The sequence below is a fragment of the Cetorhinus maximus genome, chromosome 26 (assembly GCF_964194155.1).
Source record: "Cetorhinus maximus chromosome 26, sCetMax3.hap1.1, whole genome shotgun sequence".
Classification (NCBI taxonomy): Eukaryota; Metazoa; Chordata; class Chondrichthyes; order Lamniformes; family Cetorhinidae; genus Cetorhinus; species Cetorhinus maximus.
In genome coordinates this window covers 34,673,783-34,698,324 of record NC_135904.1, presented here as the reverse complement: position 1 = coordinate 34,698,324, position 24,542 = coordinate 34,673,783, and the positions used below count along the sequence as shown (strand labels likewise).

The following is a 24,542-nucleotide window of genomic DNA, read 5'->3' as shown; positions in this document are numbered from 1 at the left end:
ACTAAATATTAATTTTTTTTACGAGTGTGGCATCTCATTCCTTCGGATTATCGTTATTGTTGGAAATTTAGTTTTTTTTTTAATTTTGTCTCTTTTATCTCTCAATTCTATTTTTCTTCTCTTTTAGCTCCATCTTTTTTTCCCTTTCTTTATTCTTTATTCGCTCTTTGTACCGAATCTGACATTGAATTAAATATTTTATCTTCTTCCTCTTATAGATTCTGTACTCTTTAGTAATTCTTCATTCTGTTCATTCTTCTCCTTTTAACACAAATCCCAGATCCCCTGTAGCGGGTGCTGTGCCGAAATGCCTCCTTAGTCACAGTAAGTTTCAGTGCAAATTTCCATACAAGGTCTGTAGGTAAGTGTAATTAATGGCTGGTACTGTTTGTCCACCACTGAACACAAAATCAGGCCTGATGTCCCCTTGTTCTGGATTCCCCAACAGAGAAAATAGTTTCGCTGCATCTACTCTATTAAATCTGTTTATTATTTTAAACACTTCAATCACCCCTCACCCTTATGAACTCAATGCAATACAGCCCAAGTTTATGCAACCTGCCCTCGTAATTCAGTGCTTTACGTCCCTGATTCATTCCAGTGAATCTGTCCTCCACCCCACCCCATGGCCAACATAACATCCTGAGCAGTGCCCAAAAATGAATGCAATCCCTTCAAATGGGGAAGGAGGAAATAAAGACTTGCATTTGTATGGCACCTTTCATGACTACTGGATGTCCAAAAGTACCAGTGCAGTACTTATTTAAAGTGTAGCCACTGCTGTAATGTAGGAAACTCAGCAGTTAAATTGCATACTGCAAGCTCCCACAAGCAACAATGTGATAATGACCAGATAATCTGTTTTTGTGATGTTGATTGAGGGAGAAATATTGGCCAGGGCATTTGGTATAACTCCCCTTGTCCGTCTTCAGAATGGTCACATGGGATCTCTTATGTCACCTGAGAGGGCAGACACAGCCACTGTTTAATGTCTCAAATGAAAAATAACACCTCTGACTGTGCAACATTCCCCCAGTACTGCACTGTTGTGTCAACCTAGATTGTTGTGCTCAAGGTCCAACCTTCGGACTTGAGTGCTGCTAACTGAACCACAACTGACAAAATGGACAGAATTTAATGCCCTCCCCTGGTGGGTGAGGTTGGGGCAGGGGGCATTTAATTGAGCGGTAGGGTGGTGGGTTCTCTGCCACAGTTAAGACCAGGGTGGGAAGGCTCCTGGAAGGCCTTCCTGCCTCGACACCAATTGAGAACCTTAAGTGGGTAACTAATATTCCATCAGCAGCAGGCGGGAAACCCGAAAAGCTAACCCTGCTGGGGTTGCTTATAGGCTTCCAGAGGGGATCTACGTTCAAAGGCACTCAGCGTCTGATCAAGGTACCCTTGCCGCTGATCCCTCCCACTCCACCCCCTGCAACCTCCAACCCACCATCATTCACCTGTGGCCTGAGTGGTTGCATTGTTGGGAGCTGCCACTACTCCCCTGGTGGCGCTACTGAGCAATGTGCAGCTGCTAGCCTCTGATTGGCTGGCAGCTCACACGGGCCGGGATTTCTGTCCCGGGGTCCTTGATCCCGGGAAGGCCCATCACTGCACAGTTATGTACCTGATTGGCACTTGATTCAATGGGCCTTCCCAAAAGAATGCGATACGGGGCGCTCGCTGGATCTCCAATGGCGGGCGAGACCCCCATCGCCCCCTTTAAATGCTGCCCAATGGGTCTGCGTAAGGCTCTGTACAACTGAAGCATAACTTCCAACTCCCCTGAGATAAAGACAACGCTTGGCTAGGCTTGAGCCAGTGCCCTATGTACACAAATGAGTGACTAAGATTTCACATTAAATAGACATCTCACTCTTCACTTAAGCCATAGGATAATTAAGAGAGCTATAAATGTCAAGCTGTCTGAGGCATGTTCTTACAAAATAAGATGCATTTTTTAGATACTTTGAGCAAGTTTTGTTTTGCTGTTTCTGACTTGGCGAGTGCTAGATGATATAGTTCAAGAAAGAAAAGCACATTTTTGTTTCAATGCAGATCCACCAAAAGACATTGGAATAAACCGTAAACACTTGTTTAAAAATACAGCTGGTGACCAGTGGCCTTGCCAATTATCAGAAGGTTTTAATTTCTTATGCAATAAATTATGGAACAAAAAAATGAATGCATATTGGTTGAATTACGATTTCTAGATCTGGTAACTCATTACTGAAATTTCCATTAAAGTTCACCTATAAATACCAATTTCCCCTAGCTTCCTATACATTTTAAGTACAATAAACATAAAACAGTAATTATCTCTCAACCAGCTTTATTGATCTTAGAATATTGATTCAAAATGTGGTAGTTCCAATACTGTTCTGGCTGGCCTCCCACCTTGCATCCTCCATAAAGTTAAGCCCATCCAAAACTCTGTTGTTTGTATCCTAGCTCACACCAAGCCTCATTTATCTATCACCGCTCCATTTAATGACGACATTGGTTCCCGGTCTTGCAACGCTTACATTTTATAATTTTCATCCTTGTTTTCTAATCCCTCTTAGAGCTATCCTTCCCTCAATCCTCCTCCACCGCTAAAAGCCTCCAAGATCTCTGTGCTCCTCCCATTTCTGACCTTTTGCACATTCCTAATTTTAATCTCTCCACCGTTGCTGACTGTGCCTTCAACTGCCAAGATCCTAAGTACTGTAATTTTGAATTACCTTCATGAACCTCTTCACCTCTCTAGCTCTTTCGCATCCTTTAAGACACTCCTTAAAACTTACCTCTTTGTCCAGACCTTGTTGTCAACTATCTTGATTTTTCTTATGTAACGTGATGTCAGATTTTGTCTGATAACACTCCTGTGCATATCCTGTGGGATATTATATTGCATGAAAGCCATTCTATGATTGCAAGTTGTTGTGGTTGGCTATTTAATAACAGATTTTTAATATTGTCTCTTCAGCGCTTCAATGGTACCTGGTGGAAACATCATTCAGCAAACATCCTCAGCAGGCCAGATTTTAGCTCAGATATCTCGCCAGTCTAATGCTAATCAGGTCTCTGCAACATCCTGGACTGGGAGTCGACCACCTTTCCCGGGGCAGGTACTGCATCACATTTTAGGTGGATAGACTACTAAAATCATCTTGAATAGTTGGCTTCTGAACAGCAAACTGAAATATAATTACATCTATAGTTGATGATTTGAACTGATACTTTGATCATGTAAATTTTAATTTATTATTGCCGAATTTGTAGATTTTATTAAAATCATGAATTATGAGTTTATTTTCTTATAGTGTAGTCTAGTCCAACATTGATACTAGTCATATTGTTACTGAGACTATTTGTATGGTTGTCCTAATTTTATGCCAGATGTCCACAGGTAAACTATATGTGGTGTTCCAAATCATTGTAGTACTTAAGCGCAGATTCACAAAACAGAGAAGCACTATCCCCATGCTTTATAATTTGGTATTCAAGTAGTCATTTCTTCAGATATTTCCTAACTTGTTGATTTGCATGATTGGAGACGGATGCTTGTTTTGCAATGGTAGTTTCCTGTTTTGTTCCTGGGATGTTGGCAATGCTGGCAAGACTGCATTTTACTGCCATCTCTAAGAGTCAATTGCTTAGTCAGACTAGTCATATGTAGACCAGCTTGAGTTAAGGTGAGCAGGTTATCTCCTCTGCTCACTGACACTCAGTTTGGTTTGCATCAGGCCCACTCAGCTCCTGACCTAATTACAGATTTGGTCCAAACATGCACAAAAGAGCTGAACTCAAGAGGTGAGGTAAGAGTCATTTGATGTCAAGGCAACATTTGACCAAGTATGGCATCAAGGAGCTCTAGCAAAACTGGAGTCAAGGGGAATCGGGAGGAAAACTCTCTGGTCATACCCAGCACAACAGTTGTAATTGTTGGAGGACAATTATCTCAATCCCAGGCCAACACTGCAGCAGTTCCTCAGGGTAGTGTCCAAGGCCCAACCATCTTCAACTGCTTCATCAATGACCTTCCCTCCAGCATAAGGTCAGAAGTGGGGATGTTCACTGATGATTGCACAATGTTCAGCACTGTTCGTGACTTCTCCGATACTGCAGCAGCTCATGTCCAAATGCAGCAAGACCTGGACAATATCCAGGCTTGGGCCGATAAGAGGCAAGTTACGTTCATGCAAAACAAGTGTCAGGCAATGACCATCCCCAACAAGAGGGAATCTCACCAACTCCCCTTGACATTACCATCACTAAAATCCCTCACTATCAATATCCTAGGAGTTACCTTTGACCAGAAACTGAACTGAACTCAAGCTACAAGAGCAGGTCAGAGGTTGGGAATTCTATGGTGTGTAACTCAGCTCCTGGCTCCTCAAAGCCTGTCCACCATCTACAAGGCACAAGTCAGGAGTGTGTTGGAATACTCTGCACTTGCCTGGATGAGAGCCGCTCCAACAACTCCCAGGAAGCTCGACACCATCCAGGACAAAGCAGCCTGCTTGATTGGCACCCCATCCACCACCTTAAGCGGTCACTCCCCCCACTACTGATGCTCAATGGCAGCAGTGTGTACTATCTACAAGATGCACTGCAGGAACTCACCAAGGCTCCTGTGACAGCACCTTCCAAACCAGCGACCTCTACCACCAAAAAGGGCAAGGGCAGCAGATACATGGAAGCACCACCGCCTGGAAGTTCCCCTCCAAGCCACTCACCATCCTGACTTAGAAATATATTGTTGTTCCTTCACTGTCACTGAGTCAAAACCCTGGAACTCCCTCCCTAACAGCACTGTGGGTATACCTACACTATATGGACTGCAATGATTCATGAAGGCAGTTCACCACCACTTTCTCGAGGGCAGTTATGGATGGGCAATACATGCTGGCCTAGTCAGAGATGCTCACATCCATGAAAGAATAAAGAAAAACATTAGTGGACCAGCTGTGGGATCTGCTTATGGGAGAGATCAATCCTAAGGAACCTGTGACAATATGTAGCATAGATTTGAAATGCTACCAGCCCATGCAGGGAAAGCTATGGTCATATGGTAAATATATCCTCCTGCCATTTGTACATATGAGCATATGAAGTAGGAGCAGAAGTAGGCCATTTGGCCCCTCGAGCCTGCTCCACGTTCAATAAGATCATGGCTGATCTGTGTGTGTTTCGCATTCCACATTCCCATCTATCCCCAATAACCTTTGCTTCCCTTGCCTGACAAGAATCTATCTACCTCTGCCTTAAAAATATTCAGTGACCCCGCCCCCACCGCTTTCTGAGGTAGAGGGTTCCAAAGTTGCACAACCCTCAGAGAAAAAAATTCTCATCTGTATCCTAAAAAGGCGACCCCTAATTTTAAAACAGTTCCCCATAATTCTGGACTCACCCACAAGAAGAAACATGCTTTTCACGTCCACCTTGTCAAGGGAAGGAAATCCGCCAACCTTACCTGGGCTGGCCTACATGTGACTCCAGATCCACAGCAATGTGATTGACTCTTAACTGCCCTCTGAAATGGCCAAACAAGCCACTCAGTTCAAGGACAATTAAGGATGGGCATAAGTGCTGGCCTTGCCAGCAATGCCCACATTCCATGAAAGAATAAATAAAAAAGAACAATTAAAATTCTGCCCAGAGCCGGGTGTAGCAGCAGGGTAAAGCTCAAAACCCAGGAGCACACTGGAGCATGGCTGAGAAGCCGCTAGCACTTTATAAACTTAAAATGACTTTAAACACTTTATAAAGACTCTTTGAACTGTTTTAAAAAATACATCCCAAATCTTTTGCCTTTATAACTAGAGGCATAGGGTACAAAAGCATGGAAATTATGTCAAACATTTATAAGTCACTGGTTAGATCTCAGCTAGAATATTGTGTCCAATTTTGGGCACTACACTTTAGGGAAGACGCTAGGCCCTACAGTGGGTGCAGAAGGGGATGTAATCGAATGGTACCTGGAATGAGAGACTTGAGTTATGTGGCGGGAACAGAGAACTGGAATTGTTCTCCTTAGAGCAGAGAAAGTTTTTTGATGGAATAGATAGGGAGAAACTATTTTCACTGGCAGGAGTGTTGATAACCAGGCAAGGTGAAAATTTTTTTATGCAGCAGGTTGAAATACGCTGCCTGAAAGGGGTACAAGCAAATTCAAAAGTAACTTTTTTAAAAGGGAATTGGATAAATACTTGAAAAGTACAGGGTTATGGGTAAGAGCAGGGGAATGAGAGTAAATTGGATAGCTCTATCCATGAACTAGCAGAGGCATGATGGACCAATGGATTCTTTCTGTGTTGTGATTCTATGAATGTTAGTCTCGCTCCACACAAACTTTGCACTTAGTCTTTACTCTCTGTGCGCATGCTATGGGTGATTGACTAGTGTTTTTTTCGTTGATATTTCCATGCGCTCATTTCATTGCAAAAACCGATCAAAATGTTCATTGTCATTAAAGAGGCCTCATAAATTTCTCCCCCCATCCTTCAGTGTTGTTGGAAACCATGCGATAACACTAAGTAATTCAAAACCCCTGCAGTCCTGCTGAAACATAGGGCAACATCACTTGTGTCAGCAGTGGTCCTAAAAACCAGGAATCTCTCCAGGGTTGACAAAGTCCCTCAGCGCTAATAATCACAGAATCACATAGTGCGGAAGAGGCCCTTTGGCCCATCGAGCCTGCACCGACACGTGAGAAACACCTGACCTACCTACCTAATCCCATTTACCAGCACTTGACCCATAGCCTTGAATGTTATGACGTGCCAAGTGTTCATCCAGGTACTTTTTAAAGGATGTGAGGCAACCCACCTCCACCACCCTCCCAGGCAGCGCATTCCAGACTGTCACCACTCTTTGGGTAAAAAGGTTTTTCCTCACATCCTCCCTTAAACCACCTGCCCCTCACCTTGAACTTGTGTCCCCTCGTGACTGACCCTTCAACCAAGGGGAACAGCTGCTCCCTGTCCACCCTGTCCATGCCCCTCATAATCTTGTACACCTCGATCAGGATCGCCCCTCAGTCTTCTCTGCTCCACCGAAAACAACCCAAGTCTACCCAACCTCCCTTCATAACTTAAATGTTTCATCCCAGGCAATATCCTGGTGAATCTCCTCTGCACCCCCTCCAGTGCAATCACATCCTTCCCATAATGTGGCGACCAGAACTGCACACACTACTCCAGCTGTGGCCTCACCGAGGTTCTATACAACTCCAACATGACCTCCCTACTTTTGTAATCTATGCCTCGACTGATAAAGACAAGTGTCCCATATGCCTTTTTCACCACCCCACCAACATGCCCCTCCGCCTCCAGAGATCTTTGGACACACTCCAAGGCCCCTTTGTTCCTCAGAACTTCCTAGTGTCATGCGTTCATTGAATACTTCCTTGTCAAATTACTCCTTCCAAAGTGATCACCCCACACTTTTCAGGGTTAAATTCCATCTGCCACGTATCTGCCCATTTGACCATCCCATCTATATCTTCCTGTAGCCCAAGACACTCAACCTCAATGTTAACCATCTGGCTAATCATTGTGTCATCCGCAAACTTACTAATCCTGCCCCCCACAAAGTCATCTATGTTGTTTATATAAATGACGAATAATAGGGGACCCAGCACAGATCCCTGTGGTACGCCACGGGACACTGGCTTCCAGTCACTAAAGCAGCCTTCTGTCATCACCCTCTGTCTCCAACAACTAAGCCAATTTTGAATCCAGTTTATCAAATTACCCTGTATCCCATGTGCATTTGCCTTCTTTATAAGTCTCCCATGTGGGACCTTGTCAAAGGCTTTGCTGAAATCCTTATAAACTACATCAACTGCACTACCCTCATCTACACACCTGATCACCTCTTCAAAAAATTCAATCAAATTTGTTAGGCATGACCTCCCTCTGACAAAGCCATGCTGACTATCCCAATGTCAAGGATCTATATATGTCAAGGATCTCCCCCTTCTAGCATGCTGCTAAACTCCAGTGGCACAGCCTCAACTGTCAAACCTCCGCACCCATCACTGCTAAAACCTCCCATTTCCAAGATATTTTTCAGTATATTTGAAGCTACCTATTGCTCATCATAGAAATTGCTTATATTGTGTAAACGTTATTGATAGGAATTCTGGATGATGTAAAATTGTTTTCTTCCTCTGCTCATAACTCTGGGATATTTCAAACATTATATAGCATTTTGCTTCATTATACTGAAAGGAAATGTGTTTGCAGAGCAGATCTTCCAACGTAAGCAGTTCTTCCAATGTAAGCAGTTCTTCCAATGAGTCATACAGACTTGAAACGTTAACTCTTTTTTTCTCTCCAGAGATGCTGTTAGACCCGCTGAGTTTTTCCAGCATTTTCTGTTTTTGTTCCAACGTAGTCTCATTCTGCTCCCCAGCTCTTATGCTAAGGATAAAGGCCACGGAGTAGTGGAGAGAAATTTTAATGAAAGCTGAAATATCTGATCTCTGCCAGGATGCCGTTTACCTGTACCAATATTCTAATCAGTCTGAAGATGTTGTAACTGAGTCAAGCAGTGAACCTTATGAAGAAACCTCTTCTCCCTCATGTCAGGGACTTGCTCCCACACCAAACTAAGTGAAATTTCTTTCTATGTACACTTCTGTGAAGAACTTTGAGACGTTTTTCTACATTAGAGTCACTATATAAATGCAAGTTATTGTTGATGATGTATCAACTTTGGAACCATTTTCGTAAACAATTTGCTATCAAAAATATTTTCCTTTGGAAGGACCACTCTTCCAATGCAGTTTGATTTTGTCTGCACATTGCAACACTTTATTCAGCCCCTAAGTAATAAAACCTGTGTAACTTTGTAAGGTAGTGGAGAGGTGTCTGCAAGATCATTGGAAGTTTACCAAATGGCTTTTAATCTGAACTGAAGAGAAACTTAGTTCCAGAAAATCTCCTGGCATGAGGTCAGTTCAGTGAGTCTTTGTGTGGCTGCTGGTGGCAACACATGTTTCAGCAAGCATTTGAACAGAGTGCCTTTTGCCACTTCAAAGTTTAAAATACACGGAAACTGCCTCCAAGATAACTTAAAAAAGATGTTTCCATTTCCTGATGTTGATGGGGGTTGAGACTGAGCCAAGAGGAGCAACACACTTGCTCCTTTCAAGTAATTCAAAATGTGTAATTCTTTCAGCTGCATTTTAATTTGGAGTAGATAACGCTTTATATAAAAAGAATGCTTTAGTTTCAAAAGGTTTGCTTTGTCAGATTTGTGAATGGACACTACTTGATGAAACTAGGTATGGTAGCTTCTTGGTTATGTTACTGGACTAGTAATTCAGAGACTTGAACTAATGATTCAGGGATGTAAGTTCATGAGCTGGGGAATTGAAGTTCAGTTAATTAAATCAGCCTGCAATAAAAAGCAAGTAATTGTGTTTGTGACCATGAAGCCGCCGGATTATCGTAAACTCCCATCTGGTTCACCAACCAACTTTAGGGAAGGAAATCTGGTCGACATATGACTTCAGACCCACAGCATTAGGGTTGACTCTTAACCGATCTCTGAAATGGCCTGACAAGCGACTCAGTTATATCAAACCACAAAAATAAGGCATAAGAATTAAAACCAGACAGATCACTCTACTTTGACCTAGGCTTCGGCTGCTGGCCCAATCTACCCTGCAAATTCCGCCTCACTAACATCTGGGGGTTTGTGCCAAAATTGAGAGAGCTGTCTCATAGACTAGTCGAGCAATAGCTTGATATAGTCATACTCACTGAATCACACTTCAAGCAAAGTGCCAGACTTCTCCACCATCCCCTCAGTATATCCAATCCCACCAGAAATGCAGACCCATCAGAGTTAGGCGGTACAATGACATACAGTTGGGACATTGAACGGACACCATGACCTCATAGCATCAGGTCAAACATTACAAGGAAACAACCTGCTGGTTACCCTCTACCCCCCACCCCTCTCTAGCTGATGAATCATTGCTCCTATCCACTTCAGTGAAGCACTGAGGGTACCAAGAGCACAGTATGTATTCCAGATGGGGGGGCTTCAATGTCCATTACCAAGAGTGGCTCAGCAGCACCACTATTGACTGAGTTGACCGAGCCCTGAAGGACATAGCTACTAACCTAGACTGGTAGCAGGTAGTGAGAGAATCAACAAGCGAGAATCTACTTGACCTGATCCTTACCAATCTACCTGTTGCAGATACATCTATCCATGACAGTGTTGGTAGGATTGACCACCACATAGTCCTTGTGGAGACAAAGTCCAGCCTCATGCCCTGAGTTTATGGCTCAGCATAGTCCTCATTCTACCATTACTATCAAGCCTATGGATCAACCCTGGTTCAATGAGGAATATGGAACAGCATGCCAGGAACAGCACCAAGTGTATCTAAAAATGAGGTGTCAACCTGGTGAAGCTACAACACAGGACTACATGCATGCTAAATAGCAGAAGCTAAGCTGCTGCAACCAATGGATCAGATAAAAGTTCTGCTGTCCTGCCACATCCAGTCATGGTGATGGATAATTAAACAAATAACAGGAGGAGGAGGAGGCTGTGCCAACATCCCCCATCCTTAATGATGGTGGAGCCCAGCATATCAGTGCAAAAGATTAGGCTGAAGCATTTACAGTCATCTTCAGCCAGAGCACTGAGTGGTTAATCTATCTCAGCCTCCTCCTGAGATTCCCCAGTATCACATGTCAATATTGTACCAATTCTCTTCACTCTGAGTGACATCGAGAAAGCTCTAGGCACTGGATACTGCAAAGGCTGTTGGGCCCTGACAACATCCCAGCATTCGTACTGAAGACTTGCGCTCCTCAACTAGCTGCACCCCTAGCCAAGCTGTTCCAGTACACCAATAACACTGGCATCTACCTGACGATGTGAAAAATTGCCCAGGTGTATCCTATTCACAGAAAGTAGGACAAATCCAATTTGGTCAATTACTGCCCCATCAGTCTACTCTTGACCATCAGCAAATTGATGGGTGGTACCATTGATTGCGCTATGAAGCAGCACTTATTCAGCAGTGCTCAGCTTGGGTTCTATCAGGGCCACTTGGCTCTTAATCTCATAACAGCCTCGGACCAAACATGGACAGAAGAGCTGAACTTCAGGTGAGATGAGAGTGGCTGCCCTTGATGTCAAGGCAGCATTTGACTGAGTGTAGCATCAAGGAACACTAGCAAATTTAAAGTCAGTGGGAATCAAGGAAAACTATTCACTAGTTAGAGTCATAACTAGCACAAAAGAAGTTGTGGTTGTTGGAGGCCAATCATCTCAGGAGTTCCTCAGGGTAGTGTCCTAAGCCCAGCTATCTTCAGCTGCTTCATCAATGGCCATCCCTCCATCGTAAGGTCAGAAGTGGGGATGTTCAATGATGATTGCATAATGTTCACATTTGCAACTCCTCAGATACTGAAGCAGTCCCATATGCAGCAAGACCAGGCAACATTCAGGCTTAGACTGATTAGTGGCAAGTAAAGTTCGCACCACACAAGTTCCAGGCAATAGCCATCTCCAACAAGAGAAATAAAACCACCTCCCCTTCACATTCAACGACATTACCATTGCTGAACATACAAACATACAAATTAGGAAAAGGAGTAGGCCACTTAGCCCTTCGAGCCTGCTCCGCCATTGAATGAGATCATGGCTGACCTGATTGTAATCTCAATTCCACATTCCCGCCTATCCCCGATTACATTTCACCCCCTTGCTTATCAATAATCTATCTACTTCTGCCTTAAAAATATTCAAAGACTCTGCTTCTACTGCCTTTTGAGGAAGAGAGTTCCAAAGACACTCAACCCTCAGAGAAAAAAATTTCTGCTCATCTCTGTCCTAAATGGACAACCCCTTATTTTTAAGCAGTGGCCCCTAGTAGTAGATTCTCCCACAAGAGGAAACATCCTCTCCACATAAACCCTGTCAAGACCCCTCAGGATCTTATCTATTTCAATCAAGTCATCTCTTACTCTTCTAAACTCCAGTGGATCCAAGTCTAATCTTTCCAACTGTTCCTCATAAGACAACCCGCCCAATCCAGGTATAGATTAATAAACCTCCTCTGAACTGCTTCCAATGAATTCCCCACTATTAACATCCTGGGGTTACCATTGAACAGAAACTGAAGTGGACCAGCCATAGAATATTGTGGCTGCAAGAATAGGTGCGAGGCCAGGAATTCTTTGGCATGTAACTCGCGTCCTGTCTCCCCAAAATCTGTCCATCATTTACAAGGCACAAACCAGGAGTGTGATTGAATACTCTCCACTGCAGCTCCAACACTGAAGAAGCTTGACACCATTCAGGACAAATTAGCCTGCTCGATTGACACATCATCCACCACCTTGGACATTCACTCCCTCCACCATCAACGCACAGTGGCAGCAGTGCGCACCATATACTAGATGCGCAGCAGCAACTCTCCAAGCCTCGATCGACAGCACCTTCCAAACCCATGACATCTATCACCTAGAAAGTCGAGGGCGGCAGTTGTATGGGACCACCACCACCTGCAAGTTCCCCTCCAAGCCACATACCTTACTGACTTGGAACTATATTGTCATTCCTTCACTGTCGCTGGGCCAAAATTCTGGAACTCCCTTCCGAACAGCATTGTAGATATACCTACACCATGTGGACTGCAGCGATTCAAGAAGACAGTTCCTTTCAAGGGCACTTAAGGATGGGCAACAAATGATGGCCTTGCCAGTAAAGCTCACAGCCCAGGAGCAAATATTAGTAATGGCATTAATGTACATAATATTGATATACTGCACCATTTTCAGTGGCCAGACTGTGTAGCACTGTACATCCCTTAACTTACACAATAGTAAAGGTAGCCTGTATGTCTTCAGCTCAATCTAGTCTCTCATTCTGGGGAAAAATACAGATGCAGTATTTTTACAGCTGTAGAGTGGATACGATTGTGATACACCAGACAATGGGAGCAGATGTGGTTATCTCTCTGCTGTGGAAGGTACCTTTTCATCAGCCTGTTGCATTATCGCTATAGATAAAGACCAATGTACACTAAGATCTGTTATAAGTTAAAACAAACAGGTTCTCCCAGTGCCTCATCAGTAGAGCCAGACTGAGTCGCATAGACAGGAAGATCATAAGTTTAATGTCCATGCTACAATGGGCGCATTAATTGCAACCAAGTTGTCTAAATGCTACATTTAGTACCACTGAATGAGGGAAAAGAATCTTCTGGGGGTTTTTGTGTCTGCTTGCAATGCAATGGCTCTAGCTGGGAAAGGGCATCAGGTGAAGATCAGTCCAAGGTAGGCTATGATGGTCCTTGCAATGGATTAACCTGCCTAGGTTTACATTGAAAGAATGGCCACTCGATGAGGTAGTGGAGAGGGCCTGGTGCCATGGAATGACATTGGTTCATGCCTTCAGACAAGGGGAAAAGGTGGGAGGAGAAATGATTGTTATCTTTGCCAGCACCTGTGAAGAGAGAAACAGTTAGCCTTTTTAAGTTGATGACCTTTCATTATAACGATGATGCAAGGTCTCAACCTGAAACATTAACTCTCCTCTCCACAGATGCTTTCCGACCTACTGAGTATTTCCAGTATTTTCTGGATTGATTTCTGACATCAGTATTTTACTTTTATATGATGTCATCTTTGTTGTGTACAAGCCTGACAAAGATGGGAATCATTTTCTAGCAGTCAGTACAACATGTGTGCCCTCCACTGCTTCTCCACAGTCTGTTTGGTTGGGACCGTTCTCACCTGGTTCCATTCTTACCTATCTAATCATATGCAAAGAATCACTGCAATTACTTTCCTTCGCACTCCCAGAGTTGCCTCTGGTGGTCTCCCAAGGATCGATCCTTGGCCTCTTTTTATTTCTCATCGACATGCTGCCTACCTCAATGCCATTTTCCTGAACTTTCCTCATATCACTTGATGTCTTTACTATCAAGAAGTCTCATTGATCTCTGTCTTGAACATACTCGATGAATGAGCCTCACAGCCCTCCGAGGTAAAGAACTCCAAAGATTTTCAATCCTCTCAGTAAAGAGATTCCTCCTCATCTAAGTCCTAAATGGCCTACCCCTTATTCTGGGACTGTGCCCCCTGGTTCTAGACACCCCACCCAATGGAAACATCCTTTCTGCATCTATCTTGTCGAGCCCTGTAAGAATTTTGTATGTTTCAAAGAGATCGCATCTCATTCTTCTAAACTCTAGAGAATACTGGCCCAGTCTCCTCAATCTCTCCTCATAGGACAGCCCCACCATGCCATGAATCAATCTGTTGAACCTTTGTTGCACTGTCCCTGTGGCAAGTATACCCTTCCTTAGGTGAGGAGACCAAAACTGTACGCAATGCTCCAAGTGCGGTCTCACCAAGGCTCTATACTATTTCAGCAAGACATCTTTACTCCTATACTCAAATCCTTTTGCAGTAAAGGCCAACAGACCATTTGCCTTCCTAATTGTTTGCTGCACCTGCATGCTAACTTTCAGTGACTCTTAAAAAAGGACACTCGGGTCCCTTTGGACATCAACACTTCCCAACCTCTCACCATTTAAAAAATACTCTACATTTCTGTTTTTCCTACCAAAGTGGATAACTTCACACTTTTTCACATATTCCATCTGCTATGTTCTTGCACACTCACTTAGCCTGTATAACTACCCTTGAAGCCTCTTTGCATCCTCCTCTCAACTCACATTCCAGCCTAGTTTTGTGTCATCAGCAAACTTGGAAATATTACATTTGGTCTCCACATCCAAATCATTGTTATAGGTTGTCCCAAGCACTGATCCTTGCAATAACCCACTAGTCACAGCCTGCCAACCTGAGACTGATTCATTTATTCCTACTCTTTGTTTTCTGTCAGTTAACCAATTCTCAATCCATGCTAGTATATTACCCCCAATCCCAAGTGCTCTAATTTTGTTTACTAACCTCTTGTGTGGGACCTTATCGAAAGCCTTCTGAAAATCTAAATACACCACATCCACTGGTTCCCCCTTATCTATTCTGCTAGTTACATCCGCAAAAAATTTCCAACAGGTTTGTCGAACATGATTTCCCTTTCATAAATCCATGTTGACTCTGCCCAATCCTACGATTATTTTCTAAGTGTTCAGTTATCACATGCTTTATAACCTAGTGATGTGCTATATAAATACAAGTTGTTGTTTGTATTAAGTATAATTGAAATAGTCATTTGGTAGTACAGAACTTGAGTATTGCTGAAAAAGGAGACATGTCTAATCTTTTCGTCTTGCACTCATCAGGACATTCACAAGAATACCAATATAAGGGGGAAAACAATAATTTGTACTGTATGTGAAGAGAGTGCTGATTGGTTGGCAAGTGGCGTTACCATGAAGAAAGCACCACTGATAGCGACTGACAGTTAACTGCCAAGATTGGACGCCCATGGTGAAGAGGAGGCGGTTGGGGCCAGGGAACTGGAAATTGTTGATATGATGTAGGGTGTCAAAGGAATCGCGGATGTAGGTGGGAAGAGACTGGACAGAGGGAGAGAGAATGGAGTCAAGATAGCAAGAAATGAGTTCCGTGGGGCAGGAACAGGCTGACATGATCGGCCTGCCAGGACAGTCCTGTTTGTGGATTTTGGATAGGAGGTAGAAGTGGACAGTCTGAGGTTGGGAGACTATGAGGTTGGAAGCTGTGGAGGGAAGATCTCCAGAGGAGATGAGGTCAGTGACAGTCCTAGAAACAATGGCTTGATGTTCAGTGGTGGGGTCATGGTCCAGGGGGAGGTAGGAGGAAGTGTCTGTGGGTTGACGCTCAGCCTCTGCGAGGTAGAGGTCAGTGCGCCAGACAACAATAGCGTCACCCTTGTCAGCGGGTTTGATGACAATGTCAGGATTGGACCTGAGAGAACGATTCTGAAATATGAATACTTAAGCAGCCACCTGGCGGGTTTATTGTCCATTAATTGCCCAGTTAAGGGCTTCAATTGAAGGCTATCCACAAGCCTTCCCACCCCAGACCTAATCGAAGCAGAGATGGGAAGGTAACTGGGTCCCCATCCGGCACCCTCCTGCCTGATTAAATGCCTCCCCGCCTCCAAAACTCACCTTGGGGCAGGACATTAATTCCACCCAATGTCTCCTTGTTCTTGATTCCCACGCCAGAGAGAATATTTCCTCTTAACAAATCCTTTCAACATTTTAAATACCTTGATCAGATGACCCCTCAATTTTCTATACTCAAGAATATAAACCAACTTTATGCAATACGTCATTCAAGTCAAATTTAAATGTGACATCCGAATGTCAGTCTATGCGGTTGTGAACCAGCATTTCCCAGCAGGCTGACACTCTAAATTCCTTGGGGTAGGTTCTGACATTGCTTGATAGTTAAAATGGGTAGTAGCGAATCAGCAACCCGCTTTCCATTGACTTTAATGGAAATTGTCAAATCTGTCCCCTTCACTCATGTTACAAATTCAGGATGTACGTCTTGGGGTCAGTGGCATTGGTTAGTCCTGTTAGCCGATCCCATAACTGTCACATTCCAAAGTTGTGGACTGTGCTCCTACATGGGCACTCTGGCAAGATGTATCTGTTAATTCCAATAATTGTACATTGAGGAAAAATGAGTCTGAAGCTAGCTTGTACCTTAAAACAGGTTTATTTCCAAGACAGCAAAGTAAAGGCATAGACTCTCCCAGTTCTTCCCAGATACCCAGAGTGAACTGGTTTATATACTCTTGCAATGCTTCCCTTACTGGGGACAGCTGTGCTTAATTACCAGCTTAAAGCATGTATTCTATTGCAGCACAAATTCAACATTAGCATTAACCAACGACAAATTAAGAATATGGTTTATTTTGCAGAATATACATGACTGAACAAAAGCAGTAATTCAGGACTTTTATAAACTTTTGCTGCAATATACTTGCTGTATCAACACAGATCAACAAAAAAATAAACAAAACTATCCCAAAAATTGGAAGGAATGTTCACACCCTATTTTACCCTTTGGGTCTAATTTTAGCTGGGAAAACTGGCCTGCTATGTTTTAAACCCCAGCTGAGACCTCCTTGCAGCCTTTGGCCTGTTTGACTGTGAATAATTTTTATTTTTCTCTCCCAGGAACAGAATTCCGCCAGACAACCACAGCACATATCACTATTGAGCTCCAGTGAATGGCCCATCTCAGCCAGAATAGGGTTGAATGATGAGTAAAAGGTTTAAAATAAACCTTATTATGTCTCTAGCACAATGGTTCAGATACCCCCCTCTGAATCTTAATCAATCCCCCAACCCTCCTACAGTGTGACTCTAACCCCTTGAGAACTGAGGTGGATTATGTCGTAGAATTTTCAACACATATTACTCCGTAGGTTCCTCCATAGCAGTGCAGTCAAAGATTTCCTAAAGGCGTCGCCTTGTTTTGCAGGTACGACTGCAGCCATTTTAGTGTCTGTTGGAGCTCTGAGTTTCTGTCAGCTCAATGGGCTACATCTTGGGGGAGCTGTCTCACAGACTAGTCAAGCAACAGCCTGACATAGTCATCCTCACGAGAATCATACCTTACAGATAATGTCCCAGACTCTAGCATCACCATCCCTGGGTATGTTCTGTCCCGCTGGCAGGACAGACCCAGCAGAGGTAGCGGCACAGTGGTATATAGTCAGGAGGGAGTTGCCCTGGGAGCCCTCAACATCGACTCAGGACCCCATGAAGCCTCATGGCATCAGGTCGAACATGGGCAAGGAAATCTCCTGCTGATTACCATGTGCCACCCTCCCTCAGCTGATGAATCAGTGTTCCTCCATGTTGAGCATCACTTGGAGGAAGCACTGAGGGTGGCAAGGGCACAGAATCTTCTCTGGTTAGGGGGACTTCAATGGCCATCACCAAGAGTGGCTCAGTAGCACCACTACTGACCGAGCTGGCCAAGTCCTAAATGACATAGCTGCTAGACTGGGTCTGCGGCAGGTGGTGAGGGAAAAACGTACATGACCTCATCCTCACCAACCTGCCTGCTGCAGATGCATCTGTCCATGAATAGATTTGGTAGGACTGACCACCGCACAGTCATTGTGGAGACGTAGTCCTGCCTTCACAATGAGGATACCCTCCATCGTGTTGTGTGGCACTACCACTGTGCTAAGTGGAATAAATTTCAAACAGATCTAGCAACTGGGAATCCATGAGGCACTGTGGGCCATCGGCAGCAGCAGTATTGTACTCAAACACAATCTGTAACCTCGTGGCCCGGTATATCCCCCCCAACTCTACCATTAGCATCAAGCCACGGGATCAACTCTGGTTCAATGAAGAGTGTAGGAGGGCATGCCAGGAGCAGCACCAGGCATACCTAAAAATTAGGTGTCAACCTGGTGAAGCAATTAAAACAAGACTACTTGCGTGCCAAACAGCATAAGCAACAAGTGATAGACAGAGCTAAGTGATCCCACAACCAACGGATCAGATCTAAACTCTGCAGTCCTGCCATGAATGGTGGTGGACAATTAAACAACTCACTGGAGGAGGATGCTCCACAAATACCCTCATCCTCAATGATGGAGGAGCCCAGACCAGCAGTGCAAAAGATAAGGCAATCTTCAGGCAGAAGTGCCGAGTGGCTGATCCATCTCGGCCTCCTCCGGAGGTCCCCAGCATCACAGATGCCAGTCTTCAGCCAATTCGATTCACTCCACATGATATCAAGAAATGGCTGAAGGCACTGGATACTGCAAAGGCTATGAGCTCTGACTACATTCCGGCAATAGTACTGAAGACTTGTGATCCAGAACATGCCATACCCTTAGCCAAGCTGTTCCAGTACAGCTACAACACTGGCATCTACCTGGTTTTACGGAAAATTGCCCAGGCATGTACTGTACACAAAAAGCAGGACAAATCCAACCCGGCCAATTACCACCCCATCAGTCTACTCTCCATCATCAGTAAAGTAATGGAAGGGGTCATCAACAGTGCTATCAAGCAGCACATGCTTAGCAATAACCTGCTCACTGATGCCCAGTTTGGGTTCCGCCAGGGCCACTCAGCTCCTGACCTCGTTACAGCCTTGGTTCAAACATGGACAAAAGAGCTGAACTCCCAAGGTAAGAGTGACTGCCCTTGACATCAAGGCAGCATTTGACCAAGTGTAGCATCAAGGAGCCCTAGCAAAACTGGAGTCAATGGGAATCGGGGAAAACTCTCCGCTGGTTGGAGTCATATCTAGCACAAAGGAAGATAGTTGTGGTTGTTAGAGGTCAGTCATCTCAGCTCCAGGACATCACTGCAGGAGTTCCTCAGGATAGTGTCTTAGGCCCAACTATCTTCAGCTGCTTCATCAATGACCTTCTTTCCATCATAAGATCAGAAATGGGGATGCTCGCTGATGATTGCACAATGTTCAGCACCATTCGGGACTCCTCAGATGCTGAAGCAGTCCATGTCCAAATGCAGCAAGACCTGTACAATATCCAGGCATGGGCTGACAAGTGGCAAGTAACATTTGCGCCACACAAGTGCCAGGCAATGACCATCTCCAACAAGAGAAAATCCAACCATCGCCCCTTGATGTTCAATGGAATTACCAACACTGAATCCCCCCGCTATCAACATCCTGGGGGTTACCATTGACCAGAAACTGAACTGGACTAGCCATATAAATACTGTGGCTACAAGAGCAGGTTGGAGGCTAGGAATCGTGCGACGAGTATCTCGCTTTCTGACTCCCCAAAGCCTGTCCACCATCTACAAGGCACAAGTCAGGAGTGTGATGGAATACTCCCCACTTGCCTGAATGAGTGCAACTCCTACAACACTGAAGAAGTTGGACACCATTCAGGACAAAGCAGTCCGCTTGACTGGCACCCCACCCACGAACATTCTCTCCCCCCACCACTGACGCACAGTAGCAGCAGTGTGTACCATCTACAAGATGCACTGCAGGAATTCACCAAGGCTCCTTAGACAGCACTTTCCAAACTCACGACCACTACCACCTAGAAGGACAAGGGCAGCAGATAGATGGGAACACAACCACCTGGAAGTTCCCCTCCAAGCCACTCACCATCCTGACTTGGAAATATATCGCTGATCCTTCACTGTCGCTGAGTCAAAATCCTGGAACTCCCTCCCTAACAGCACTGTGGGTGTACCTACACCACATGGACTGCAGCGGTTCAAGAAGGCAGCTCACCACCATCTTCTCAAGGGCAACTAGGGATGGGCAATAAATGCTGGCCCAGCCAGCGAAGCCCACCTCCTGTGAATGAATTTTTAAAAAACATCTCAGCCAGCCCACCAAATTACATGCACTGATTGCTGAGTGAATGCAGTCACAGCTAACCACATACAGTTTGGTCAGCTACATACAAATATCTTTCTTTCCATTGAAAATGGACATACCATTTACTGGATCTAAATTGTTCATACCACGAGGAGTGCATGATCAATGCTCAAGATATTTTAAGTGAATTGTTTAGGAGTTAGATATGACTTAATTGTAATCCTATCCAGCGTTGTGCAATAATGTGATGTTTTTACTGTCTAAAAACTGTTTCGAGCAAATAGAATGGATGTAAATAGAGCCCAACTCATTACAATTTCTGTTTTTGTCAGTAAGGGGTTATTAAAGCCTGGAACAATGTCAATTTGCAATGAGAGAGCCTGTTGTTATACTACTTACTGCATATGTTGACATTTAGCACTGTGTATTTATGTTCGGTTGATTTCTATATAAGGAAAATGTGGTTAACTGTATTTACCGAAAAATTTCACAATTGCTTTCCAAGCTCTTCTAGTATATGCTTGTCATGTGTTTTACATTTGCTAATCTTGAAAGTCTGTCCATACACAGGAGAAATGATCTGTTTCAATATAATTGTGCGCAGGTATTTTGTGGGTCTTTGGGGTTCTGCTCTGGCCTTTGAACAAGGCTTCAGTGGATTAAAGCCATGCTTAAGAATATATGCCTACTTGATTTAGAGAAAAGAAAATATGTCCTTTGATAAAGTAAGGTGCCAGCTTCTTTCCTCAGTAAACACTTAAGATCAATAGTGCAGTACCAGTTTGATGCAAACAGAAGGTATGTGGGCTTGGTGTGCAGTTCAGCATGTGATGTGTCCAGTGCAGGCCAGTGCCACAAGCACGGTCTGGTTTTGTTCCTCAACCAGATATTCAGGAAAGGTGGATGAGGTGGAAGTGGCAGAATGCCTCTTGAAGAGATCTAACAAATAAACTCACTTTTAACCATTCCTTCAGATGAGGTTTTAACTCTGGTACAGTGTTCAGTTCTCCAGTGAATGTTTTGTCAGGATCATCCATAATACAATGGATATCGTCTTGTCATCAGTTTGATATCTGTAATAAAGCAAGGACAATTCGTGTTTGGGCATTCTACATTGGACAGGCTTAGTAACCTCTGCCATGCCAAAACTATGACAACCGATTTTTAAAAATATTTTCTCTAAGGAATGCCTTGACCTGAGTCAATTTTAAGTAAAAATCATAGATTTCACATAAATATTACAATCTTATTTGCATACAAAAATAGGCTTTCCTATTACTAACTTTTCAATAGTGCATGACAAGAACCAACGCATGGAATGTTTTCTTGCTACACTTATTCACAATTTGCACAAATATCTTTATAACCCGTATCCAGCACAACAGCCAAAAATGAGTACAAAATAAAAACTTATTTCTAACTAAAGATTCATAACTATTTAAGGAAATGGAAGCTTTTGGCAGTGATGACTATTCAAACTATTTCCTCAGTCTTTGTTAGACCAGTGAGATTAATTCACTTATATTGATGTACCAATAATGATGCTGCCTGACGAGCACTATTTTGGGTATCCTTTCTCAGCCAATCCAATGTCTGTGTCAAGTTATTGGAGCAGTTGTTTCATTTCTGTGAGGGCTAGAATTTGAAGCCAATTTGGCAGCTGATGTGAAGTTATGAACGCTCGATTAATTATGTAGCAAACCAAATTGGGAGGTTTTGGACTAGTTTCTCGATCAGTCCAAAGCTTAGGTCACTAGAATAGAAGGAACCCCAAGTCATGCTTGATCGTTTAAAGAACCCGTTCAATTTTTAGATTGGCAAAACAGTGAAGTTTTTCCCACTTGTTTCATGTTTATATTTTTGCCTTATTGTGGTTATGAAAATAATAACATTTCTCAGGCCTATATGCCCCAATCACCTGAGACAGATTGGTACCTCTGGTATAAGCAGAGGTGATTATTACCAGCTGTCAGAATTCTAACTAGTCAGTTCTGTTTCCTCCCTTTTGTTTCACAGGTAAGGAAGCCGTGGTCAGGTCAGCACCAGCTTGTTAAGTGTGGGCTATATTCTGTATTGAACTTCAGGGTGGGCTAAAAAATATTGCAACTATGCTTCTTCAGAACTTGGCAAAACTGAATAAAAGACCTAGCTCTCTACAAATGCCAGGTTACTTTTGAAGATCTACACATTCAATGTTAGTATTTTATCGTGATTATTAATCAGAACTGAGTTATGCCAACCAAGTGTGTCATCCTGTTCTATGCCAAGTTAGATGCTCTGACCAAAGCTGGCATTCGGAGTTGCCATAATTATACAGAATATAAATAAAGAAATAATGGCAGCTTATAAGAAAGGAATTGGAATAATTGTGGATAATTTTAATCTTCATATAGATTTGGCAAATCAAATTGACAAAGGTAACCTTGAGGCTGAGTTCATAGAGTGTATTCGTAACAATTTATTAGACTAACATGTTGTAGAACCAACAAGAAAACAGCCTATTTTAGACCTGGTAAGATGTAGTGAGACAGGATTAATTAATGATTTCATGGTAAAGAATCCCCTAGAGAAGAGTGATTATAACATGACAGAATTTCACTTTCAGTTTGAGGGTGAGAAACTTGGGTCTGAAACAAGTGCCTTAAACTTAAATAAGGGCAACTGCAAAGGCGTGAAGACAATTGGCTAAAGTGAACTGGGGGAAAAAGGATAAAAGAAAGGATGGTAGAGGAGCAGTAGCAGACATTTGAGGAGATAATTCGTAACTCTCAACAAAGATATATTCCATTCAGAAAGAAAGACTATGAGAAGGGTGAACCATCCGTGCTAACCTAAGAAGTTAAGGATGGTATCAAATTAAAAGAAAAAATAGTATAATGCTCCAAGGAGGGAGAAATTGGAGAATAAGAGTAAAATAATAAGAAATATAAAAACAGACGGTAAGAGCTTCTACAAGCATATAAAAGGGAAAAGAATAGGTAAAATAAACATTGATCCCTTAGAGGAGGAGATGGGAAATTAATAATGCAAAACTAGGAAATAGCAGAGGCTTTGAGCAAAAACTGTGTACTTTTCTTCACGATAGAAGACATAGAAAGCATCCCAAAAATAGTAGGAAATCAAATGGCAAAAAGGAGGGAGGAACTTGAAACAATCACTATTAGTAGAGAAAAGTATTAGTGAGACTAAAAGCTGAGTCCCGGGACCTGATGGCCTACATCCTAGGGTTTTTTTTTAAAGATGGCTGCAGAGATAGTGGAGGCATTGGATGTAATCTTCAAAAATTCCCTAATTCTGAAAAGGTCGCAATGGACTGGAGAACCACAAATATAGCACCCCTATTCAAGAAAGGAGAGAGACAGAAAGTAGGAAGCTATAGGCCAGCTAGCCTAACATCTGTAATTGGGAAAAAGCTGGAATCCATTATGAAGGAAGTAGTCACATTTTTTTAAAAAATCTTAATACAATCAAGCCGAGTAAACATGAGCTTAAGAAGGGGAAATTGTGTTTGACAGAATTATTAGAGTTCGTTTGAGGATGTTACCAGCAGAGTAAATAAAGGGGGACCAGTAGATGTAGTGTATTTGGATTTCCAAAAGGTATTCGATAAGGTACCGTACAAAGGCTACCACACAAGGTCATGGTAATCCATTAGCATGAATGGAGGATTGACTAATTAGGTAGAGGGCATAATCTAATAGTGTGAATAGAAGATTAACTAATTAACAGGAAAAAAAGTTGAAATAAATAGGTAACTTTTCAGGTTGGCAAAACTGTAACTAGTGGGGTGCCACAGGAATAAGTGTTGTGGCGTCAACTATTTACAATCCATATTAATGCTTGGATGAAGGGACTGTATTGTAGCCAAATTTGCTGATGATACAAAGTTGGGTAGGAAAACAAGTTTTGAGGAGGATACAAAGGGAAATATTTTCCCCCTGTTGGGGGGGAAGTGCAGGAGTGGGCACGGGCAGGCGCGCCTCCGATCGGCGTCCCTGATTGGGAGTGTGCCGCCATTTTACATGGGTGAGCCAATTAAGGCCCACCCAGCATGACGCCCGCCAGGAAGTACTATGCATTCCCTGTGCGGGCGGGGGTGTGGGGGTTCCCTCAGCCAGGAGTTCGCTCTTTCACGCATCGTGCGAAAGAGCGCACTGATCTCCCTGAGGCTAAGTGTAGCCTCATGGAGATCGGCTCAGAATTAAAACTTTGAAAGTAAACGTTGAAAAAATTCCCCTGACATGTCCGCTCATGTGACACTGTCACTTGAGT

At 43.4% G+C, this 24,542-nt stretch overlaps 1 protein-coding gene across 3 annotated transcripts in view; it reads left to right on the top strand.

Annotated features, from left to right (window-relative positions):
* arnt2 (aryl-hydrocarbon receptor nuclear translocator 2) overlaps positions 1-24,542 on the top strand; it is a 357,501-nt gene that overhangs the window by 263,650 nt on the left and 69,309 nt on the right. For all 3 annotated transcript variants that reach the window (XM_078530482.1, XM_078530481.1, XM_078530483.1), the window contains exon 15: positions 2,966-3,107. In XM_078530482.1, coding sequence (XP_078386608.1) covers positions 2,966-3,107 — 142 coding nt within the window. The remainder of the gene's footprint in view (positions 1-2,965; positions 3,108-24,542) is intronic.